The sequence below is a fragment of the Pinus tabuliformis genome, chromosome J, assembly GCF_031772625.1.
Source record: "Pinus tabuliformis cultivar Carrire ecotype Pingquan chromosome J, CPIR1, whole genome shotgun sequence".
Classification (NCBI taxonomy): Eukaryota; Viridiplantae; Streptophyta; class Pinopsida; order Pinales; family Pinaceae; genus Pinus; species Pinus tabuliformis.
This window is the reverse complement of record NC_142295.1, coordinates 1,447,410,871-1,447,434,973: the sequence shown is the minus strand read 5'-3', so window position 1 is coordinate 1,447,434,973 and position 24,103 is coordinate 1,447,410,871. Positions and strand designations below refer to the sequence as shown.

Sequence of the window (24,103 nt, the reverse complement as noted above, 5' to 3'; positions counted from 1 at the left end):
GTTTATAACATTAATCATAAGGTTCATGATATGAATCCACGGATTTAATGTTTATTTTAGAGTTTATAATATTTATCTTAGGGTCTATATGCATTGGGTTTATAATATTAATCCTTTGGGTTCAATATTATTCTCTTGGATTTATAATCCCTTGGTTTTTTAGTTTTAATCTCTTGGGTTTATAAAATTAATGATACTGTTTATAATATTAATCGTATGGTTTATATTCCTATGGTTTAATGTTAATCCTAGGGTATAATGTTATTCCCTTGGGTTTATAATATTAATCTTAAGGTTTATAATATTAATTATATGGTCTGTATTCCTAGGGTTTAATGTTAATCTTAGGGTCTAATGTTATTCCCTTGGGTTTATCATCCCTTGGGGTTTAAATATTAATCCAATGAGTTTATTAATCCCCTAGGTTTATGATATTAATATTATGGTTTAATATTAAGCCTATGGTTTATAATATTACTTTTAGGCTTTAATATTAATCCTTTAAGTTTATAAACTTTTGGGTTAATAGTATTAATCTATTGGATTTATGCCCATAGGATTTAATATTAATCCCAAGGTTTAATGTTATTCCCATAGGTTTAAAATCCCTTACGTTTCGTAATCACATATGTTTATAATGTAAATTTTAAGATTTATAATATTAATCTTAGAGTTTAATCTTTATTTTAGGGTTTATTTCCCTTGAGTTTATAATATTAAATGCTTTTGTTTAATATTATTCTCATGGGTTTATAATCCCTTGGTCTATCAGTCCCTTGCGTTTATAATATCAATCCTTTTGATTTATTAATCTAAGGGTTCATATTCCTAGGGTGTAATATTATTCACAAGATTTATAATAGTAAACATAGTGTCTAATTTAAATATCTTGGGTTTATAATCCATTGAGTTTATAATACAAATTCTTTGGGTTTATTAATCTCTTGGTTCAAAATATTATGTAAATTATGTTATAATTTGAAATATAACTATTCATATAATATTATATAAAAACATAGTATTATATTAATATATAGTATAATATTAATACAATAATCATATTATTATTAACATTTACAAATATTTAATTTTTAATAACTATTTTTACATGGTACAAATAATAATTATTAATATGATTATAAGTGTAACTTATATTCAACCACATTAGTAAATATAATTGTATTAATTATAAAACTTCTAATGTAGTTAGATTCTCCCCACTAATAACTTTAAGGGTGGTCCATTCATAATTTCTTCAATCTTTTGAAGGAGGCGGGGCATGGCTAATTCTTGCTCCAAAAGAGTGGGCGGCTGCTTACACAAAGATTCAAATGCGCTTGAAAAAGAATGTGCCGTAATCAGAGCTTCAATTTCAAGAGAGGCTACGGTCGAGAAGAAAAAAAGAAGCACATTCAGGGAACACAACCAAGGCATGTATTCTTCAGGAATAATGCTTGAGCCAAAATCAACTTCATAATTCGACCATAATTGCTCAGTAATGGCTTCTGTAGAAGTTGGCGGGGCCTACTTTGCTTTCACATTGGATGTGATATAAGCCGGACGTTTCAGATTATTTTAAATGTCCAATATGTTTTACAAAAACATTTTAATCCAGTAAGTACTGTTAATTAATTAAATGATATTCACCGGCAAAATTATTTGGAGAAGTTTGGATTTGTCTCTGCCTTAAAATCCAAAATATGTCAAGGCTCATTTGATATTTAAAATGAAAATTTGGTTGAGAACAAAGATTCCACGCACTATTTTTTATCAAAATTAAAATGAAAGGGACATCAACGAACAAAATTTTAATGACCCATAAACTTATAATACTATTCAATATAAAAATTTATATAAATATCCAGTCACCGAATGGAAAGTGAAATTATGTAAAAAGTATTCCATACCAACATTTAGTAATCTCTCATCTTAATGGGCATCGGGAGTAAGAATCAACGAAAAATTCTAATCACCTATAATGCTTGCTTTATGGTAATCAAATATGCTGCTTGCTTTGTCGTATAAGACTCACATATGACGTGTTTGTATTCGCCCATGCTCAGAATTGAAAAATTTAAAAGGCCCAACCTAACCATATAAAATGCAAGCTTTATCAGTAGTTCAAACATTCCAGGACCTTTAATTCCCCTTCTTTAATGTTATGTTGTTGGCTTCCCTCATGTATTGAATGTAGAGTTCATGGTTGACATGAAAGTTGAGAAGTGTCATTTTTCTCTTTCATCTTTGACATGTTGACATCTCAACATGGTAGCTGCTGAGAAGTGTAATTTTTAAATTAAATTTATGGTCTTCTTCAACGTTAACGAAAATTTAGAAATTAAGTGTGAATAAATAAATAAATAAATATTTTATTGATAAAAAATGCACAAAAATTAATAAGTATTATCAAATTTTCTAAATTTTTATTATTATATATTTAAATTTAGATTAAGTTTTTGATATTAGGTTGAGGTTTTTTTTAATACAAAATTTTTTAATCATCAGTAATTTTCTAAATGTTTACTATTAACTTAATTGGATAGTGAATCTCATGTTTTTACTATGTTGATGTATCCAAGTAATTGATTCCCAATAAAACAAGTGTAACAATGCCTCCAACAAATTATATTGGAATTTATATAAAACACTATTTTATTCTTTCTTTCTATTTCTTCAGCCAAAACATTGCAAAAAAAATAATTGTAAAAAAATCTTAAAGAGTTTTTTTCCATATCATCATCTCTCTACAATTTTGAACTGTGATTTTGTGTTAAGTTTAAATATTTTAAATTCATTTATACTACTAGATTACTATTCTTCTATCTTCACACTTATATGTTTAAATTCCAAGATAATATGGTCCAAACCTTTTTATCTAATAACTATAAATATAAATTTTGATGATTTCGGTAATTCAAATAACTACGAAAAAGGAAGTCGGTATTTGATTAACTATTTTTCCATCGCATAAAGATTAAAGTGAAGTGAAAGTTTATTGCAATATGATTTTAGAAAACAGTATTTGATTAACTATTCGTTTCATCGAATAAAGCTTAAAGCGAAGTGAAATTTTATTGCCAACCTCATTTTAGAAAATAAAGCTAAAATTTATAGTAAATATAATTTTAGATTAACTATTCCTTTCATCGAATAAAGATTAAAGCGGAGTGAAATTTTATTGCCAACCTCATTTTAGAAGATAAAGCTAAAATGTATAGTATATATAATTTTAGAAAAGAAATTTAATTTTTTTAAATATTTTTTTTACATTTTTAATCTAATTTTTAATCGTTTTTATTTATCATAAATAATAAAAATACACCCACTTTTTCTGAACAATTTTGTTAATTTGTGGATGTACATGTTTTTCTTCTGAACAATTTTTGAATTTGTGGATGTATATGTCCCAAAAAAACAAAAAGACAATATACAAGGGAAAGCTTTAAATAATTTTTATATTACAGTTAATTTATTTTAATCAAAGTTTAGTGTTTCTAATTTTCTTAACAATTTTATATTTTTAACTTTACAATTTAATGGGAGTTCAAAAATAAATTTTAACTTTTCCAATCTATTCTAAAATTTTATGAATAATATATAAAAAAAATTAAAACTAAATAAATCAAATAGATAAATTATTATATAAATATAAATACTCTATAAACTATTATATAAATAAAAATATTAGAATAAACATGAATTTATGTCGACTTCATATTTAAGGCATCCAATAGGTATGAAGTAAATCAAATGTCCACTTTACTTTATGTCCATTGAATATCTTAAATTTAAAATCTACATAACTATGACTTGTTGGTGTATTATGAGTGAGAGTTTATTATTTCACAATTTTTATATATTTTTGCTTAAATTTAGCAATATTTTAAATCGATATGTTAACCTTTTGGTTATTTAAAATGTATTTTTAAATATATAAAAAAAGTTGTAAACAATAATATTTATTTGTTATTTGTATTTTTTAGTTACACCACATCAATTTTTGTTTTGTTAGTAGAGTGGTATAATCTTAATTTGTGATTTGGAAAATTGTGATTTTTGGGCATCTAAATTGTCAAAATCACTTGGGACTTGCACCTTAACTGGCCTGAGCCACACATGTCGCACCAACTTGCCACACCAACCCTTAATATGACTCGATTTTTTCCCACAAAATTTTAAAAAAATGACTTTAATATAAGAGAATGAATTAACAATACATCACATCATTATAAATTAATTACACATCGTTTTGTATATATATATAGATAGGTATATACAGTTAAGCTTAATATTTTTCTTTGCAATTGGTGACTACTCCCTTCCTTCCGAAGAAAAAGGAAGAAAGATTGATTTTGTGACTCTCTGTGCTTTCTTTGAACTGGGTGACCACTCCTTTTCGGTTATTGCTTCCTTTGCATTGGGTGACCACTTCTTCAAATTAATGCTTCATTGATGCTTTATGTAATGTCAGTGTACCTAAGAATCGACTCTCTCTGTAAATTTCTCTTTACCATAAAATAATAGTGATCATAATGTACTGAGTTTTTTTCAACATGTTTTCCATGATTACATGATTCTGTTCCCACGGAGGCTTCCTTTACGCAAGGTGATCTACCTGTAAGTTGTAACATCACTACATTTATGTTAAGTGCTTCCTTCACCCCATTCAGGGCCATTAGAATTCCGACAGACAAATTAATGATGTGATCCATCCCGCGTAAGAGAGGAATATGCTGGTTTTCGCATTTGTACTGATGCCATCATCCTGCTCTCATGTCGGAACTGTGAGAGACCACCTGCTGGAGAAGAATATGAAACCCTTTAACTTTTGAATTTGGGCAGAAGAACCTGAGACACTTTTAATAGTTCTTAAAGCCACCCAACCTCACACAATCATTAAGCTATCGTGTTTCTCTTCCTTCCATCCTGTGAATTGGTCGTCGCGAGGTCGAATCTGAAGGATTAAACCATGCCTGATTACAAGTCTCCCCCACCACCTGCAAGTTACCCGGAGGGATACCCTCCGCCAGGTTCTGCTTCTTATTCAACTTCTGCTCGTCTCCTCTTTCATTTCAGGTTATTCCTTTCCATGGTGATAGCAAATAATTTTAGATTAGATTGAAAGCAAATGCTTCTAATCTTATCAGGGTACCCCACGCAAGCTCCTCAGCCCCAGTACGCTGAAGTTCCAATAAAAACGCAGATGAGGAGGGAGAAGGGATACATAGAAGGATGGTATGAATTCAATTCCATTTTTCATTATATATATATGAAAGATTATAAACAGAAAGTATCTTCACCATTAAGTGATTTTGACTTCGTGATTTATTTGTGGATTTGCAGGATTGCGGCATTGTGTTGCTGCTTTCTGTGTGAGGAAGATTACTGCGGTTGGTGCTGCGGGTCCAGCGACAATTGAAATTGAGGAAAAACATACTAGAATTAATTATTGTAATGCAATCTTATGGTTGCGTTACAGGACTATCATAACGTAATATATAGATGTATGTGTGATAGAGATAAAAAGGCCCTCTCTCGAATATTATGTGCATATTATGCTAAATAGGCTTATCCTGTTTGTGGAATAGGGTTTTGATAATATGGATTAGAAATGTAAAGCTGCTTTGCAATTTAACAACAGTGAATATATATTTGTTTTAGAACTGCATGCAATATATATGTTTCTAATATGTGTGAATAATTTATGTCTCTAATATATATGTTGTTATATAATGAATTGTTGTTATATAATGAATTGGTATATGCTTTTGTGATTAATTTATGTTTTTAATATATGCCAATACTTGATCCTATTACTTTGGATTTTCTGCAATAAGACTCTTAAAAGGATTATGCAAACCCCTCTTCACAACTTCAGTCTATCCATCAATTTGTCGATGATACGCAGAACTGAAACTCAGTTTAGTTCCCACCTTCTTCCATACTATCCTCGAGAAATGTCCAACAAATTTGGAATCTCTGTCTAAGACAGTACTCTTAGGAAACCCATGCAATCTTACAATCTCCTTGAAAACAAATTAGCAATGTGAGTAGCATCACTAGTTTTATAACATGCAATAGAATGTGTTATTTTTGAAAATCTGTCCACTACAACAAAAATTGAATCATTTACTCTTTGAGTCTTTGGTAAACCCAAAACAAAATCCATACTTAGCATATCCTAAGGCCTATCTGGAATTGGTAATGGAACATACAAACCTATGTTTTGGCTTCTTCCCTTTGCATATTGATGGACTTTGCAAGTTTTCACATACTTTTCCACTTTAGATCTCATTTTTGGCTAGAAATAAAATCTTTTCAACTGTTCATAAGTCTTATCTATACCAAAATGTCATGAAGTCCACCACTATGTTTCTCTTTGATTAAGGTCTCCCTCATAGAACAATTTGGTATGCACAGCTGTATTCTCTTAAACAACAATCCATATTGTAAGAAATAATCCAACCATTTATTCCTGTCCACCAAAATAGGATTCTTACAAGATTCAAATGCCTCTTTAAAATCTAAATCTGTCTCATACAATTCTTTAAGTAAATCAAAACCCACCACTTGAATTTGACTCTCTTGAAATAATGTATTTTTCCTACTTAAAGCATCTGCAACTTTGTTTGATTGGCTATTTATATGATTCAAGACAAAACGGAAGCCCTGAAGATACTCTACCCATTTGGCATGTTTCTAGTTAAGCTTTGGTTACTTGCATAATATACTATAATGCATGGTTATCTGAATAAAGTATGAACTCTTTTGACATTAGATAATGTCTCCACTTCTTCAATGACTGCACAACTGCATAAAACTCTTTATCATTAGAAGAATACTTCTTCTTTGAATCATTCAGATTTTCACTAAAATAAGCTATATGTCTGTCTTCCTAACTTAAAACACCTCCAAAAGCTTCTCCACTGGCATCACATTTCACTTGGAAAAGTTTACTAAAATCAGGTAGAACCAAAATAGGTTTTTCAGTGATCTTCTTCTTCAACAGCTAAAAATTATTTTCTACTTCAGCAGTCCATCTAAATGGTTGTTTATCCTTCTTTATAGTCTCAACAATAGGAACATTGATCTTACTAAAATTCTTTATGAATTTCCTATAAAAACTAGTAAGACCATGAAAACTTATTACCTCAAAGATACTTTTAGGTGAAGGCCACTCCATGATTGCCTTAATATTCTCTGAATCCATCTTCAATCCTTCAGCGGAAATAACAAAACCCAAATACACTAATTCCTTTTTCATGAATGAACATTTCTTCAAATTCAGCAATAATTTCTCTTGTTGTAACCTTTGTAAGACATAATTCAGATGTCTCATGTGCTCCTCCATAGACCTGTTGTTAACTAATATATTGTCCAGATATACTATTACAAATTTACCAATAAACTCCTTAAGAACTTCATTCATGAGTCTCATAAACGTACTTGATGCATTTGACAACTCAAAAAGCATTACTCTCCATTCATACAATCCTTCATTTGTCTTAAAAGTAGTTTTCCACTCATCCCCTTCTATTATCCTTATCTGATGATACCCACTCTTAAGATCTAGTTTTGTAAAATACTTTCCTCCACTCAAACAATCCATCAAATCTTCAATTCTTGGTAAAGGAAATCTATACGTGATTGTGATTTTATTGATGGCTCTTAAATCAATACACATTCTCCAGACTCCATCTTTCTATGGACTCTATTAGAGCCTAAATTTACCTCGAGCTGAAAAGGTAAGATTCTAGGTCCACATCAAACCATGCTCAGCCTCGTAGCTAACCCTACGAGGATAGGAGAGGGCTCTCTCCGGGTCAATCTCAGCAAAAGATAATCAATAGGGCTTGAGATGATTGAAATGAAAACTAATTTTAGGCTAGGTATGAAGTGCAAGGATTTGATTTGATTTTTGGAGGTTTTTTGTTGGAAAAAGGGAAAGGAAAATTTGGGTCTGGGATGAGGCCAAATTTTTGCAGAGTTCCAGTTGGGGCAAGGTAGGCAGTAGTTGTGATGCTTTAGATTAAATGAATGGATATAAAAGACCGCTAAGGTGTTGAAGAAGGCAAGAGGGTATCAAGAATCCTCTTCAAACTGAAGAAAACATTGAAAATTAAACAAACTAACAGGTAGAGCATAGCAAGCTAATGAATTCTACCTTTTGTCACTCATTTGTTTAATTTCAGAAGCAAAGAGAAGGGAAATGACATACATGAAACATCAATGAACTTACAATTGCATGAAGAAACACACCATCAAAACACAGAGCCACAAGGATCCCAACAAGTGCTGCAAAACCCTGGTCTTTCCTTTGCCAAAAATGCAGAAATCAAATGTACAATGAAGTGCCAAGCAATCCCAAGTGTCCAACCCTGAAAATGACTTAGAAATTACATAATATAGACAAGCCAAACCCATTCCCTTGCCTCTAGGGGTCGAGCTCATCATTCTAGGAGTTGTTTCAACCAATTCTAAACAAGGAACTGAAATCTAGGCAATGAAACAACTTGCCTCTATATGCTAGGAAACTGATTCATTCATTTAATTTTCACTTTTTAGTGAATGAATCTTGTAGAACAAGTGAAAATGTGCCAATATTACATCATGGTCATCAAATTACGTCATGGTAGATCAATAGTTACATCAAAAAGTAAAAGTAGTCAAAACTGGGCAAATTTCTGAGCTGAAAAGTGAAAATGAGGCCAAATTTCTCTATGCGCCGCACCCAAATTCTCTATGCGTCGTGCCACTTTGGAGCTGATTTTTAGGCACTTCCTGAAGTCCAAATTGAATGCATGATAGCTCATTGGAAAGCCCTACCTGTCTACTTTCCAACTCAAGTAGAATTTCTAGATTTGGTGTCCATTTGTTCCTCCAAATATCCAATCTCTCAAGACTGCTCCCTATGTGTGGAAAAAGTGGCAGAAAGGCCATTTTCAAGGTGTTTTTGACCCTTTAGGCCACCCAGAACTTGATGAAATCTCTCGGCAATTATTGAGCATGCATAATTTATCATAAGAAACCCAAAAATATCAAATTTTCCTCCAGAAGATGTCCCAATCATAAGACCGCGCCAAGTGGCGCTACGTGTTGGGCAGAAAACTCTGTTTTGTGACCAAAAAAATCAAAAATGACAAAATTTTCTCCAAATTTGTTGAAATTTGGACTGAAGGTCCATCACTGAGTATCATGCTCAGCCAAGGAAGCTTTGGCCAAGATTCAGATCCTATCATGCCTTTTGCATCGTTTTAGTGTCCTCCTGGTCCATGCAGTTTCAGTGGTGGAAATCACTGTCTTGGTCATATAATGTATCAGTGTCCGCCTCCATGGTGTTGAAAGTCTATGCCAAGTGTATGTTTGGTTTGTTGAGAATGAGAAATGAGAACTTGGTGTCTTGTTTCAATGCCAAATGTGTGCCGAAGGGAAATGAGGGATTGTGGTAAAAATGGGACAGTGGGAACAATGAAGCCTTGCCAAGTGGTAGTTTGCCCTTTGAGGATTTGACAAACTTTGGAGGAGGGGACAACCACTGAATGTTGGAGTAACTTGGGATTTTGGGAAATAGGAATTGGGGGAATGATTTTGCAGAATAGGGAAAACAAGGGAAATATGGAATGAGGAAGTGATGAGGTGAGGAGATGTTTGAAGGCAAATAGTCAATATAAAACCCTAGCAACAATATCCTTTGCAAAAGGTGAAACAATGATAGTACATGGATTTTACATGTGCACATAAATGTGCTCTCATCAATACATGCCCAAAACATGAAATTTCATTAGTACATGGCAACAATGAGCATCAACATATGATCCATGCGGCGACAACAATAAAAATGTAATACATGGCATATCCATCAAGTGCAAGGCCTCCACGAGCTATGACATAAGTTCTCAAAATGTAGCAGCAAAAAATAGAGGTACTAACATCATCTTATGCTAATACATGGCCACTCAACACCTTGGCCATTTGCATCCCATCAATGAACATCCTACAGTAAAGTCATAATAACCTAGCATCCACCACGCTCCATATGTGCATCATAATCAAAATCAATTGGTAGTAGCAATATGTCATAATAGGGTTTGCTTCCCTTTGAACACTCACCATGCCACAAGCACCATCAAACAAACACCAACATGGGATAAAAAAAACAATGATGGAAGCTCTACCCACTTGTCACAAGACCGATCCATGTGTTTTGGGCGATTTGAGTGAATCCTGGAAGTTTTTGGGCTCTCTGGCTGTATGCACCGCACATCCAGCCCAATGCACCGTGCCTCAGCAATGCGCCGCGCCCTTGTTATTTTACACTGGAAATCAGAGCCCAATGCGCCACACCACCTGCCCAGTGCATAGCACTTTTTCCAGAAGACATTTGGAGGCCTTACCGGTGTTCAAATTGGGCAAGGGATAGCTTGTTGGAAATTTCTTTGAGTCTAATTTCCAACTCAACTAGAATTGTTCAATTTGGAGTTCATTTGCCCTGTCAAAAATCAAATCTTCCAAGACTGGTCAAAATGTGCTAAATGAGGCTACCTTAAGGCAGAGTGCTGTTGTAGTCAAATTTTGAATGCCTTCCTCAACTCCAAATTGAGTTCATGATAGCTAATTGGAAAGCTCTTTGTGTATAGTTATCATTTGACTCATCAAGAAAGTCATTTAGCCAACCAAGCTAGGAGAAAACTTCATTTTTCCAAGGTCACTTCAGTGGTGCATCAATTCTCCCGAGGCAACTGTATTTTTGACATCTCTCTAAAACTATGACACCTGTGTAAAAAGTGAATGAGGTTTTTCTTCCTTGTCCTATTGTGGACCACAACCTCTCTCAGGTTTTCCAAATTCATCTTTCCTTGCTCAAAAGCATCATTTGAGTAAAACCTACCCCGATGTGTGGAACAGGGATTTGTTGAAATGAAGCAAAATGAAGGGGATAAGGGGCTTCTAAATTCTTGAGAAAATTTTGAGAAGTAGGGAGGGATGTTAGGAAGCAGGGGAAAGTGGAATTTCAAATATTGAGTGAGGGGAAGGGGTCGAAAAGGGAAAAACACAGGCATAGTCTAGAAAATTGTCAAGTTGTAGCAAGAAACTAGGGTTTGTGCAAAAATGAGGAATTTGGGCGATCTCAGTAATGGAAAGTATTTAATAAGGTACATTGAGGATAGGGGAAGGTGTATGAACATCAGGATACAAGTTTTGCTAATGGTTTGACCATCCAAGAGAAATTTCCTTCAAAACCCTAGGAGAGGGAAATGAACCTTACCTAGGCACAACTGAAGCATGAACAAGGTGTAAAATGACCCAGTGGAACTTGACATGATCATGAAAATCCTCTGAATGATGGTACACTCAGCCGAATGGTAACATGGATTGACATTTGGACAACTTTGAAAGGAATAAAATCAAACCCTAGACCTAATACCTAGTGACCAAATTTTTCTTGAAGATTCACTAAAATGACAAAATTTGACCTTGACACCTTAAAATCACTTTGTAAGAGCATGTTTGATCACTGGAGGAAGGCTGCAAAGACTGACACTAACAAACTCAACATTGTTGGTATTGCACAAGGACTCAAACTTTCTCTGATTAGTCCTTTGTCAAGCAGTTCCTAAACCTGCTTTCTAACCTCTTCATTTTCTGTGGGAGTCATTCTGTAAGTTATTTTTTTGGTAGATTTGCTCCAGGAATCAAATCTATATGATGGCTAATTTTTTTAATGGGTGGTAACTCATTAGGCAAATCATCAACAATGATATCACAATAGTTGTCCAACATTTCTTGAATTTCAATGGGTAAATTAGAAACTTTAGTAGAAGTCATTATTACCTTGGGCTTGCAAATTACAGTAAAATTTACCTCATTTTCTTCAATCTGCTGTAAGTATTCATTTCCTCCTAATAATAGAGTTTTTGGATCAATCTTCTTTCCTAATGCATCCTCTTCTTCCATAGGCAACAATGTGTGATTGACACCATCTTTACCAAACTTCTAGGTGTTTCATTTCCCATCATGCATAACTCCTCTGTCATATTGCTAAGGTCTCCCATGTAATATGTGACACACATCCATAGGCATCACATCACATACAATTTTATCCTTATATTTTCCCAACTGCAACTCCACTTCACACTATTCATTAACTAACAACTGATGTCCCTTTTGCATGCATGACACCTTGTAAGGTGTTGGATGTCTCATTTTCTTCAACTTCAATTTCTCTACCACTTCTGTAGAGACCAAATTATCAGTGCTGCCACTATCAATGATCATTTGACAACATTTCTCTCGAACCTTACACAATGTTCTGAACAAAGTATTTCTTTGTGATGGTTCAACTATCTCCTTTGCTAGCTTGAGCAAAACTTTATTGACTACCAAAGATTCTCCTCTCTCTGGTAAATTTTCTTCTTCTATCACTGTTGCTGCTTCTTCTCGACTTGAGCAACAATTGCATTCCTCTGACTTGTTCGTGCATTCTCTGGGCACTTGAAAGCTTTGTGTCCTAGTTTGTTACATCTATAACATCTTACTTCTCTTCCTCTACTTCTGCATCCTCTTCCTGTAGAAAAACTCCCTCTGCCACCTACATCACCTTCTATGGTTGCATGCTGGGTTGAGCTACTAGTAGCTCCATCTCTAGGTGCTTTAGATCTTTCTCTAACACCTTGACTTCCTTTTTCTCGAAAAGTACCTCTTCCTCTGGCAGACTACTTCCTCATGAGTTTTTCTTGAGCTTTCAGTACTACTTGATAAGCTTCTTCTACTATTTTAGGAGACAATATACTTATCTCATCTTGAATGTCCATCCTAAGACCATTCACATATCTAGCCACCTGCTCATCTGTATCCTTTGTCCAACTCTTATACTTACCTTATAGAATTCCTCTATATATTCTCTCACTGTCATAGACCTCTATCTAAGATTCTGCATCTATCTAAACAAGGTTTGTTGATAATTACTTGATAGAAACTTATCTCTTAGCTATCCTACCATCCTATTCCAATTTTTGATTCGCTGCTTGTCAAGACTCTTTCTTTCTGTCTGCACTCCATCCCACCAAAGTGTTGCATGTTCGTTTCTTCATAATCAAACAATTTCTCCATGCCATTAATCCAAGCTATCAATTCTTCTGGATTCAATCCTCCCGCATATATTGAAACCTCAGCTTTTGGCCTAGCTATGGACTTCAACATTGATTGTAAGAATCTCATCTCACGAGTAACTGCTATATTTTCCTCATATTCTTCAGTTTCAAGCTCAAGCTCACTAACATCTTCATCATCTATATTTCTCCCTGCTGTTAATGCTTCTAATCTAGCCTACATCTGTTGCATGGCTTCCATCACTTCATCATTTGCAACTGGTCGTCCTCTTCTACCACGTCCTCGTCCTCTTCCAACTCTGAAAGCCATATTGGACATCCTTCTCTTGCTTCTAAGATTCAATTTAGTGTCAATAGGTTGCTCTGATACCACTAATGATGGTGGTCTGGGTACAAGCAAGAGTGTTAATCTCGCAAACTATGAGATTATATCTTCTACTTCTATTTCTAGATGTAATTACTGGTTCAATGGCCTCTCTGTCATCCATTGACAACTTTTGAGCTTCCACAAAGTTAGTAGACTCCTTTAAGAACCACAAAGTTCCGCTAAACCTCCACTAGTCTGGACCTGATGGTAATATAAACCATAGCTTAATAAAATTTGAAATCTGCCTTCTAAATCCCGTCAACACTTCTTCACCATTGATCTATTAAAGATCCAATGGTCACAACTCTCGCTAACCTCGAACCTGCTCCTCATCTGTCAACCATCGATCTTTATCCACTAGATCTAACAGTTCAAATGAATATTGGCCGAGACACTTGCACACTTTAAACCCACCCGATAAGAGGTTTCTCTCTCTTTCCTCTCTGCTACGTGTCATGAGGTATATGGAATTGGAGCCAATCAGAAAAATACCGCTTATGGCATTTCTTCCACCCGAAATCCACTTTTGGTTTTCTTCAACCCGCTTCGGCTCATTAACTGTCGGTTAACTTCTGCGCCCGAAGCCTGTTGGTCTGCCTCGACCAAGATCTAATGGTCCAAGTTCAATCTTCACACCACTGCATCCTTGGTCTTCCCCCACTAATCTCGACCGTCTACTCAACACACTCAGAATTTACAAAAAACTCAGTTAAAAGGAAAAACACGAATTTAGCACAGTCAACGCAATTTCATTCAATCTCACAGAACAAAAATTAAACTTTGAATTTCATGGCAACACAGAGATTTTGAAGGAGATTATCCTGTCAAAGATTATCCTTCGAGATTTGACAGGAATTTCTCATTCATATGCATAGAGACTAATTTTCTCCAATTCACTAGATTTGCTCCTGGAAAGCCAAATTTCTTTAACAGTCAAAATCCCCTTACAATAGTGTGAAAATTACATAAGTACTGGTTCATGCTAACAACCAGATCCTTATTCAAAGGCTAAAATTTTTTAACCCTATTTGTCGTGCGAGGCATTCTTCTTGAGCATCTCCACTAGAGCTAACTAACTAAAATTTATTACATCATGATTAAATCCAATATTCTAGCTCTATGCTTAACTAGAAAAACATGGAAATTGATGACTAAAGGATCCCACTCCTTTGCCTGTAATATTTTTTTGTACTTTTTGAATAATTCCTCAAATTTGTCTTCAAACCTTATGCTCCTGCATCACAACGTTTTCTTTTGTAAGTGGGCATGTCAAAGTTCCAACAACAACACAGGAGTTGCAACAATGGCATGGAGGGGAGTCACAACACTTTCCTGTCATGATCCAAGGAGCTGCAACTCCTGAGTGTTAGATAGAATCACTTGTTGTAGGGTTGCAGCTAGTATTCTAACTTTTTCTCTGATACATAAGAATAAGAGTAAAAGTGGTGACAAAGAGATTATTCGTACCTACACTAGAAATGGGGCAACAATGGGAGAAAAATGACTAATGAATGAAAAATGGAAGAATGACATAAAAAAAATTACGGACAGGTGTTGAAAATGTGTCAAATTATATGCCCATTAGTAATACTTACTATGAGCGTATAAAATAATTTAGGATGTGTAGATAATAACCTTGGGATTGTAAAACAAATTACACAAATCATGAAAGTTTACTCCCAAAAACATGCCATATGTACTTTATTATATTTTGATAAGATTTTTAACAATTTTGTGGGATAAATAATTTTCTCTCATTATTATTATTACACCTATTGAAATTAGGAAGGAAAATAATAAGATCAATAGAATAAAATGGTAAAATGATAAATATAATTAAGAGAAAATGTCAAAAAAGAATATATATATATATATATATATATATATATATATATAACCTTGACAAAATTAATGTGCAATAAATTAAGATAAACGTGAATTACATTTCTACTAACAGAGATATACATTTATAATACATTCTTGTGACCATTGGTTTTCGTATATGAAGTGGTCTCTTGGACTTGGTAATTGTTCATATTACACACCAACCCTGAGGAGATTAGATGTCCAACAATATATATATTCAATATCCTCATTTTTTTTATAAATAATTTTTTTTCCAATTTATGTATTACTTATTTTAATATTTAATTTATTTAAATTTCATTTTCTATAGATAAGATTTTTTTCCTATTTTTTATTACTTATTTAAATTTCATTTGCTTCTAAAGAGATGATTGAAATAGACTTAATTTTTTTTTTTTTTCCTTTTCCTTTTATAATTGAAATAAATCCATCTCTATCTTATAAATAAAAATTAATTTTCTAAAATCAAATATTTTCTCTTAAGTTTTAATAGATTTAATCTTTTAAATATTAAACAAATTTAATATTTAAATATATTTAAATAATCCCATTTACACTTAAAAAAACTCTAATCTTAAATAGATTTAAAATTAAATTGAATAAGATTGATCTTTCTACCGAAAGGACAGCCACAAGGTAACGGCATCTTCTGCCTCGGCAAAACTTCTAATATAGGTACTGTGTCGGCCACTAATCGCTTTAGGGATGGTACATTCATAATTTCTTCAATCTTTTGAATGAGGTGGGGCATGGCTAATTGTGGCTCCAAAAAAAAATTGGCATCTGCCGATGCAAAGATTCAAATGCGGTTGAAAAAGAATGTGCGTTCCGGAGGGGCTGCGTTCCAGGAGAAAAAAAAAAAAGCATATTGAGGGGACATATCCCAGGCATGTATTTTTCAGGAGTAATGCTTGAGCCAAAAGCAACTTCAATATTCGATCATTACTACTCAGTAATGGCTTCTGTAGAAGTTGACAGGGCCTACTTTGCTTTCATATTCGATGTGATGTATAACGGACATTTCAGATTATTTTAAATGCCTAGAACATTTTAATCCAGTAAATGCGGTTAATTAATTAAATGATATTCGTCTCCAAAGTTATTCGGAGAAGTTTGGATTTGACATTTAAAATGAAAATATGCCTGAGCACAAAGATTCCATGGACTATTTATTTTTCAAAATTTAAACGAAAGTGACATCAACGTGCAACATTTTAATGACCCATAAACTTATAATATTATTCAATATAAAATTTTATAAAAATATCGAGTCACTAAATGGGAAGTGAAATTATGTAAAATTTTAAGGACTCCATATCAATGTATGCGAATAAAATCCCAAACGATAATATTAAAAACAAAACCAACGGAAAAATATTAAATATAAACTTTAGGATTAATATTAAATAGTAGGAATATAAATTTTAAGATTAATAAATCTAAATGATTAATATTATAAATCTAAAGAATTAAAGAATTATAAACTTAAGGAATTAATATTATAAATCATAGGTTTATATTAAATTTTAATATTATAGATCAACTAATAGTCATGGTCACATTATGACAAAGATTGTCTTATGGTTTAACATCACAGTGTCATAACCATGGTCATCCATGCTCAAACAATGCTCTAATGTCACATTGTGACAAATATTTTTAATATTAAAATCATCCATGGTGAACAATGGTCCAATGTCATATTATGACAAAGATTCTCTCAATAGGAAAGTCAATCATGGTCAACCATGGTCCAAGGTCACATTGTGACAAATATTGTCTCAATATCAAAATCAACCATGGTCAACCATGTTTGTTTTTGATTTATAATATTTATCTTAGGGTTTATATACCTTGGGTTTATAATATTAATCCTTTGGGATTTTGGGTTGTTAGAATTAATCCTTTGGTTTTATTAGTACCTTCGGTTTATAATATCAATCCTAGGGTTTAATATAAATCCCTTGACTTTACAATTCATTGGGTTTGTAATACAAATTCCTTGGGTTCATAATATTAATTATAGGGTTGAAATCGTCCATAGGGTTTCTCTTGAGGAGAACGGCTGCATAGGAATGGCGAACTAGGGTTTCTGCAAAAACCTGCAACGACAGATCTGAGCAGAGCACTGTACCACTGTCATCCCAGAACAACATCGAAAGCCCGCACCCGATTAGGAATAGCGACAAAAGCATGAACCCCCCACCTGGGGAGGATGTTATGCCTCCCCCAAGAGCTGACGACTCTTCATGGCGGCACGAGGAAGGTACCAAGCAAGTTGAACCGAATGGAGACAAGGAAGTCCCAGCACCACCAGAAACTAAAACGAGTGATAGAGAAAATCCCCAGATCACCTCAAGCACATGTCGACCAGTAGCTGCTGAGCATCCGAAGATAGAACTTCCAAGTCAACGGATCAATGCCCGGATCTAGTACATGAAAGACCATGCATTGATAGGCAAATTCATAGGAATGTGGCCAATAGAAAAAGCGTTGCATGGCTGGATGGCAGCTAAATGGAAGCCAAAAGGACACATAACACTGCAACTCAGACCTAAAGGGTTCTTCACGGCCATATTCAACTGCATAGAAGATAGAAACATGGTCCTAGATGGAGGGCCCTATTTCTTCAACGCAGTTGGTCTTTTTTTGAGAGGATGGGTGGGGCGCTTCAATCCAGACAAAGAGGATCTTAGCTGGGTGCCAGTCTGGATTCGTCTCTACTCTCTTCCTATGGAATATTGGGACGAGGAGACTTTCCAAGTCATAGGAAACAGTCTGGGTGAATTTGTCAAAACAACAGAGGAGACAAAGCTCCGCCGATATACTTCTTACGCCAGAATCTGCGTTTATATGCACCTCAATAAGGCTCTCCCGGATGCGGTAAGTATCTTTCACGATGATGTTGAATGGGTCCAGTTAATTGATTATGAACATGTGCCGTTCCAGTGTAGGAGATGCCATGCACTGGGTCACCTGTTTCGGGACTGTCCTTTAACTCAGAAACCCTTGAATATCTCTGCCTTGGATGAGTCAGATCTGAGCGGCTTCACAAAAGTTTTCAATCACAGGAAAAACCATAAAAGACCTGCTTCAAACCCTAAGAAACCTCAAGCTAACACCTCAAAGCCCTCCACGAGCAATACTTTTGAAGTGCTAGCCCAGCAAGATAATCACATCTCTGAGATCCACACCTCCTCTAAGGAAGATCCTGTGACGCACAGTCAATTGCCTCAGTCCGATCCCAAGGAAAGCCAAAAGGAACCATTAATCACATATCCTTCCACTACAGATAAAAGTTCAATCCCCACTTGGTTCTCCCAAATAATGGAGGTAGATAACTTGCAAACCGACCCTACAAAGGCATCAGAAACAATAGAAGAGATAGGAAATATACAACATATGGAAGAAGAATCAGAGAGCATAGACATAGGGGATTTGGATATCCCTGGCTTGGAGTAGGCATGCAATACTCAGACTTATGATGAAATTCTAGAGAGGCAGCTGGAGAATCTAGAAGCAATTCTATCCAAAGCTCAAAGGCAAAAATCACTCGGTATTCAAACTGGAAGTCTCTGGGATGGGAAGAACATTAGCAAAGATTTCAAGAAACGAGGAAGAAAAACGGATCTCCAGCGAACCATACGCATTGGGGAAATGCTTGTGGAGTCAGGACGGTACTCCAAGCTCATGAAGTATTACAACTCTCTCTCCAACCTTCCATCATGAAGCTCATCTCATGGAACATAAGAGGGCTAAATAGCCCTGGGAAAGGTCGACTGATCAAAAACATGATAATGCAAGAAAAGCCCCAAATTCTCTTTTTGCAGGAAACCAAATGCAATTCCATCTCTCTTGATAGAATAGCAGCAAAAGCTTGGCCTGGTAGTCTAGTAGCAGCAATAGATGCCTCAGGTGCCTCAGGAGGCTTAGCAATTATATGGGATGCTCGTAGCATTGAGCTCAATAACATACATGCCAACAAGAATTTTCTTCAAGCAACATTCCATATTACAGGAACCAATATACATGGACTCTTAACTAATGTATATTTTCCCCAAGAGGCTGTGCATAAGGTAGAACTCTTGAATACCATGTCCTCAATAAATGCAGATAGATCTCATCCACTCTGGATAAATGGGGGTGATTTCAATATGATAACCAAGCTGGAAGAGAAGTGTGGTGGAAGAAACAATCTGGATAAGGAAAGTAACAATCTAAAAGAATACATTCAAGGCAATTGGCTCATTGATATGCCCTTCAACAATGGTCTTTACACCTGGAATAACAAAAGAATAGGCTCCCAACAAATTGCATCTCGCCTAGACAGATTCTTAATCTCTGACAACGCAATCCACTTAGGAGGCGACCTTTCAGCTTCAATACTGCCATATTCAGGTTCTGACCATTGGCCAATTTCTCTTCAATGGTCTCGACCAGGCAACACAACTCGCAAGGCCTTTGTTCCACCAAAAGGAACAAAGATGCTCCAATTTCAGTAAAAGCTTAAACACCTCAAAGGAAAACTAAAACAATGGAACCATTCCATGTTTGGCAACATATTCCAGGCTAAATTAGCTCTCAACCAAGACATGAAGAGACTGCAACAATGGATTATCACAGAGGGCAGAATAGAGGACTACACAGAACAGGAAAAATCTCTTGAAGTATAGATCATAGAAAGGGAAAAACAGGAAGAAATACTCTGGAGGAAAAAATCTCGCATCAGGTGGTTAAAGGAAGGGAAAAAAACACAAGATTTTTCCACAAAACTACTATTCAGCGCAGAATGAACAATAACATCACCCACATACAAAATGGGCAGGGGACAAGAGTGGAAAAACATGAAGAAATTGAACTCGAACTCCTCAATTACTTCAAGCAAGCCCATCAAGAACCACCGGATGACAGAACGCAAGCAATAGAAAAAATCACAAGGAATATACCCAAAGTAATCACAGAGGAGCACAATCAACTTCTTCTCAAGCCGATAGACTTACAGGAAGTGGAAAACGTGGTCCAGCAGTTGAAAGAAGGAAAGGCACCGGGCCCAGATGGGTTCACTTCCAACTTCTTCCATAACTTTTGGGAGTTAATCAAACTGGAAGTCTGGCAGGTTGTGGAGGAATCACGAACTTTGAGATGGATGCTGCTAGCCATGAATGCCACATTCATAGCACTAATCCCCAAAGAGGCTCAATCTAACACCCCTGATAAATTTCGGCCCATCGCCCTGTGCAACGTCATCTACAAGATTGTTTCAAAAATTGTAGCCACAAGACTCAAGCCGCTATTACCATTTCTTGTATCGCAGGAGCAGTCGGGATATGTAGAGGGCAGGCAGATCACGGATGGAATAATCCTAACTCATGAAATCATCCATTCTCTGAAGACCACAAAGAAATCAGGTATGCTTCTCAAAATAGACCTCTCAAAAGCCTTTGACAGTTTAAGTTGGGTTTACATACAGAAAATCCTTACTGCTTTTGGTTTCTCCTTAACTTGGACGTGCTGGGTCATGAGCCTTATCTCTTCCTCTTTCTTCTCTATCCTGATCAATGGAATTCCCTCCTCTCCTTTTCAGCCTTCCCGGGGAATCAGGCAGGGAGACCCTCTTTCCCCTTTCCTCTTTGTATTAATGGCGGAAGGTCTTGGGCGAAGTATTAAAGCTGCGTTGTCTTCCCAGAAAATCAAAGGTCTAACTTTCCCTAACTCACCCACCTTCACCCACCAACAATTTGTGGATGAAAATATGCTCTTTGGTCACCCTTCAGTACAGGAAGCCCGTCACTTAAATTCTATATTGACAGACTTTTCAGATGCCTCGGGAGCCAAAATAAACAAAGCCAAGTCTCAGGTATTCTTTTTCCATACTCCCGTGGTCACCCAAGCTTCTATAGCTAGAATCCTTGGATTCTCTATTGCCTCTCTTCCTTCCAAATATCTTGGTGCACCTTTGACGGATTCAGCTCTGAAACACTCCTCATGGAGGCTGCTTTTAGAAAAGTTGGAAGCACGCCTATCTTCCTGGACTCATAGAACCCTTAACATGGCTAGTCATCTTGTCCTGATCAAAGCGGTTCTTCAATCCATGCCGTTGTATCTTTTCTCAATCCTAGCTGCTCCCAAATGGGTTCTCAAAGAGATCAAACGTTTACAGAGATCCTTCCTTTGGGGTAATACTGATCAAAAGCGCAAATGGGCTCTAGTCAAATGGGACACAGTCTGCCTTCCAAAATCTGCAGGAGGAATGGGTCTGCGTGATCCATATCAAAGCAACATTGTTATGGGAGCTCGCATATGGTGGAAGTGGATCTCTGTGTCGTCCACCCCCTGGGCCAATCTCTAGACTGCAAAGTATGCTAATGGTCGACCCACTGAAGAATTAATTTGAATCTCAGAAGTTAGCCCAGGATCGCTCATATGGAATGCGGCCAAGCAACATAAGCTCTTAATACAACAGCATAGCTTCTGGGAAGTCAAAAACGGAAATACAGCAAGGTTTTGGGATGACTCATGGCAGCAGCAACCCAAATTAAAGGACTTAATACTACCTCATCAAATCCCGGAACAGGAAATGCAAGCATCAAGCACAGTCAGGCACTTCTGGCTTCCTTCCATAATGCAGGGCAACAGGCAATGGTGCATCATGGATAACATATTAAGACAAGGAACGGAACTGGCAAAACAGACTCTAGAAACAGAACTAACAAAGAGGAAAATACAATATTCTGAGGAAGAGGATGCGCTTCGATGGGGATATGAGGAAAAAGGCACCTACACCACAAAAGAGGCATATCACATCATTATGAAGAACAACATTGTCAAAGACCCTCTCTGGAACAAAATATGGGACCCCAAAATTTGGCCGAAAATCTCCACCTTTCTTTGGCTCTTATGTCACAACAAAATCTTGACTTGGGACAACCTAAGAAAGTGAAGCTTTCATGGGCCCTCCTTTTGCCCCAACTGTAAGAAAGACGAGGAGACCACTCAGCATATTATGAACTCTTGCCCACTAGTGCATAAGCTGTGGGAAAAAGTCAACTTTCACTGCCAAAAGGATGGGAGGACACAAGGTGATATTATTTCCACTGTTAGAAACTGGGCACAGAATCCCTTCAAAAGAAAACTTCTAAACTCCTTATGGAATCTAATTCTGGGATTTCTCATGTGGACAATATGGAAGGAAAGAAATCGACGCATCTTCAAGGATCAATCTATGCCAATGGAAAATCTGTGGAACACAATATGTCAAAACATAAGGGAAACTCTACTTCTACAAACCTGGTCAGAGGAGGACTTCCCCACCATCCCACAGGAACAAAGTATATGGACAAACTGGAATCTACAGTGGGACCAAGAACTGACAATCAAAGGACAAACTCAAGTAAAAAGAAGCATCCCGGATAAATGGGCTCCTCCTCCCCGTCACATGTTCCAGCTAAATTTTGACGGAGCTTCGAAAGGGAATCCATGGATGGGACACTAACAACTCTGCAGAATTAGAAGGATTATGGTAGGGCCTCATCTTAGCTCAAAGACATGGCCTATTTCCACTTGTTATAGAAGGAGACTCACAAATCCTTATAAATATGGTCACCAGTATCTTGCAAGGAACTCCCTCAAGTAAGGTAAGCAATAGTTGGAGGCTGGAGAGCCAACTAAAGCTAATTGAAACTTGGCTATCCACCCATAGGGCAATCAAATTCCAGCACATCCGCAGAGAAGGAAACAAAGTTGCTGACCTACTGGCGAATATAGGAGTAGAAAGTGGAAAGGATCTACATACAGATACTCTCTCTATGCTGGCCACTGAACAACAGACTTTGGAGTATAAGAACTTGGTGCAGAGGGAAACAATTCAAGAGGAAGAAGCACACCCGGATGCGGGTGTTTCCCAAGAGCATTAATGGAAAACATTAGAGCTGTCGGCGCAAAGACCTGCCAGCAGGTGAATCGTGCTCGAACCCAGGCTCATAGCAAGCGAAACCTGGCCAGTGCGTAGGTCGCATTAAATGGCCCTTCTAGCCAAGATTTGGAAATTATTGAAATTAGGATGGAGTCCTCTGCGCCTTCATACCATCCACCGCTCCTCAGCTGCTGTCCGTCGCAGGTCGAATTCGCTTGTAGCAGAATAGCTACAGGGAGACGTTGCTGGCACCTCTATTGCATTGACCTTGGGAATGGACACCACTTCTCCCACTCTAAGCTTTGCCCTGTAAATCCTGCTCAGAAGCCCTATTCTCACATCCAGTCCCCCCTCCCGATTGATTACCCTGCTAATTTGCTCTCCAACCTCGCGGGCATGGTCAGGCACAGAATGAGAAGTCACCGTGGAGGAACTCGAGGTGGCAGCACTCACCCTCAGGCAGCGCAAAGCTCGGCTCCACCCTCTCCCCCTCAGTATCAGGAAAACCTGCCTCCTCCCAAGTCTTTGCCTAGACATCCCAATACGCGCAGTGGGCATGGGCGTGGGATGGCTTCCATGGATTCGCCCAATGAATTCAGGCTCCACTCTGCAATTCCTCAGCTGCGTCCTGGCCCTGTCCCCCATGTCACCCAATTCAGGTTCCAAAGCCGTTTAAATCGACCCATCATAACTGCCAATGTGACCATCGTCTTCACTAAAGAAGATGAGATGAACAGGGAGCAGGAAAGAAATCCTGCAGAGCTCTCGCAGGAGGTGCAACTTCCGGATTTGGGACGGGGTCCTGAGAAAAAATTCAAGGATGATGGCCAAAGCTCGAGTCACAACAAA

At 36.4% G+C, this 24,103-nt stretch overlaps 2 protein-coding genes across 2 annotated transcripts; both read left to right on the top strand.

Annotated features, from left to right (window-relative positions):
• The first annotated feature begins 4,884 nt into the window (after positions 1–4,884).
• Positions 4,885–5,657, top strand: LOC149232816 (uncharacterized). The gene is made up of 3 exons (XM_089376578.1): positions 4,885–5,030; positions 5,148–5,235; positions 5,344–5,657. The coding sequence occupies exons 1-3, from the start codon at positions 4,970–4,972 to the stop codon at positions 5,417–5,419; spliced, it is 225 nt and encodes a 74-aa protein (XP_089232704.1). The 5' UTR covers positions 4,885–4,969; the 3' UTR covers positions 5,420–5,657.
• A 13,410-nt stretch (positions 5,658–19,067) lies between these two features.
• LOC149232815 (uncharacterized) lies at positions 19,068–19,844 on the top strand. Its single transcript, XM_089382008.1, has one exon. It carries the CDS (start codon positions 19,068–19,070, stop codon positions 19,842–19,844), a length of 777 nt encoding a protein of 258 aa, XP_089238134.1.
• The last annotated feature ends 4,259 nt before the right edge of the window (positions 19,845–24,103 follow it).

Bases quoted from the DNA above. Each gene is read 5' to 3' on its own strand.
- LOC149232816 (XM_089376578.1), top strand. From the start codon at position 4,970: ATGCCTGATTACAAGTCTCCCCCACCACCTGCAAGTTACCCGGAGGGA. The intron at 5,031-5,147 runs GTTCTGCTTCTT...TAATCTTATCAG, and splicing joins GGAGGGATACCCTCCGCCAG to GGTACCCCACGCAAGCTCCT. The intron at 5,236-5,343 runs GTATGAATTCAA...GTGGATTTGCAG, and splicing joins AAGGGATACATAGAAGGATG to GATTGCGGCATTGTGTTGCT.
- LOC149232815 (XM_089382008.1), top strand. From the start codon at position 19,068: ATGAAGCTCATCTCATGGAACATAAGAGGGCTAAATAGCCCTGGGAAA.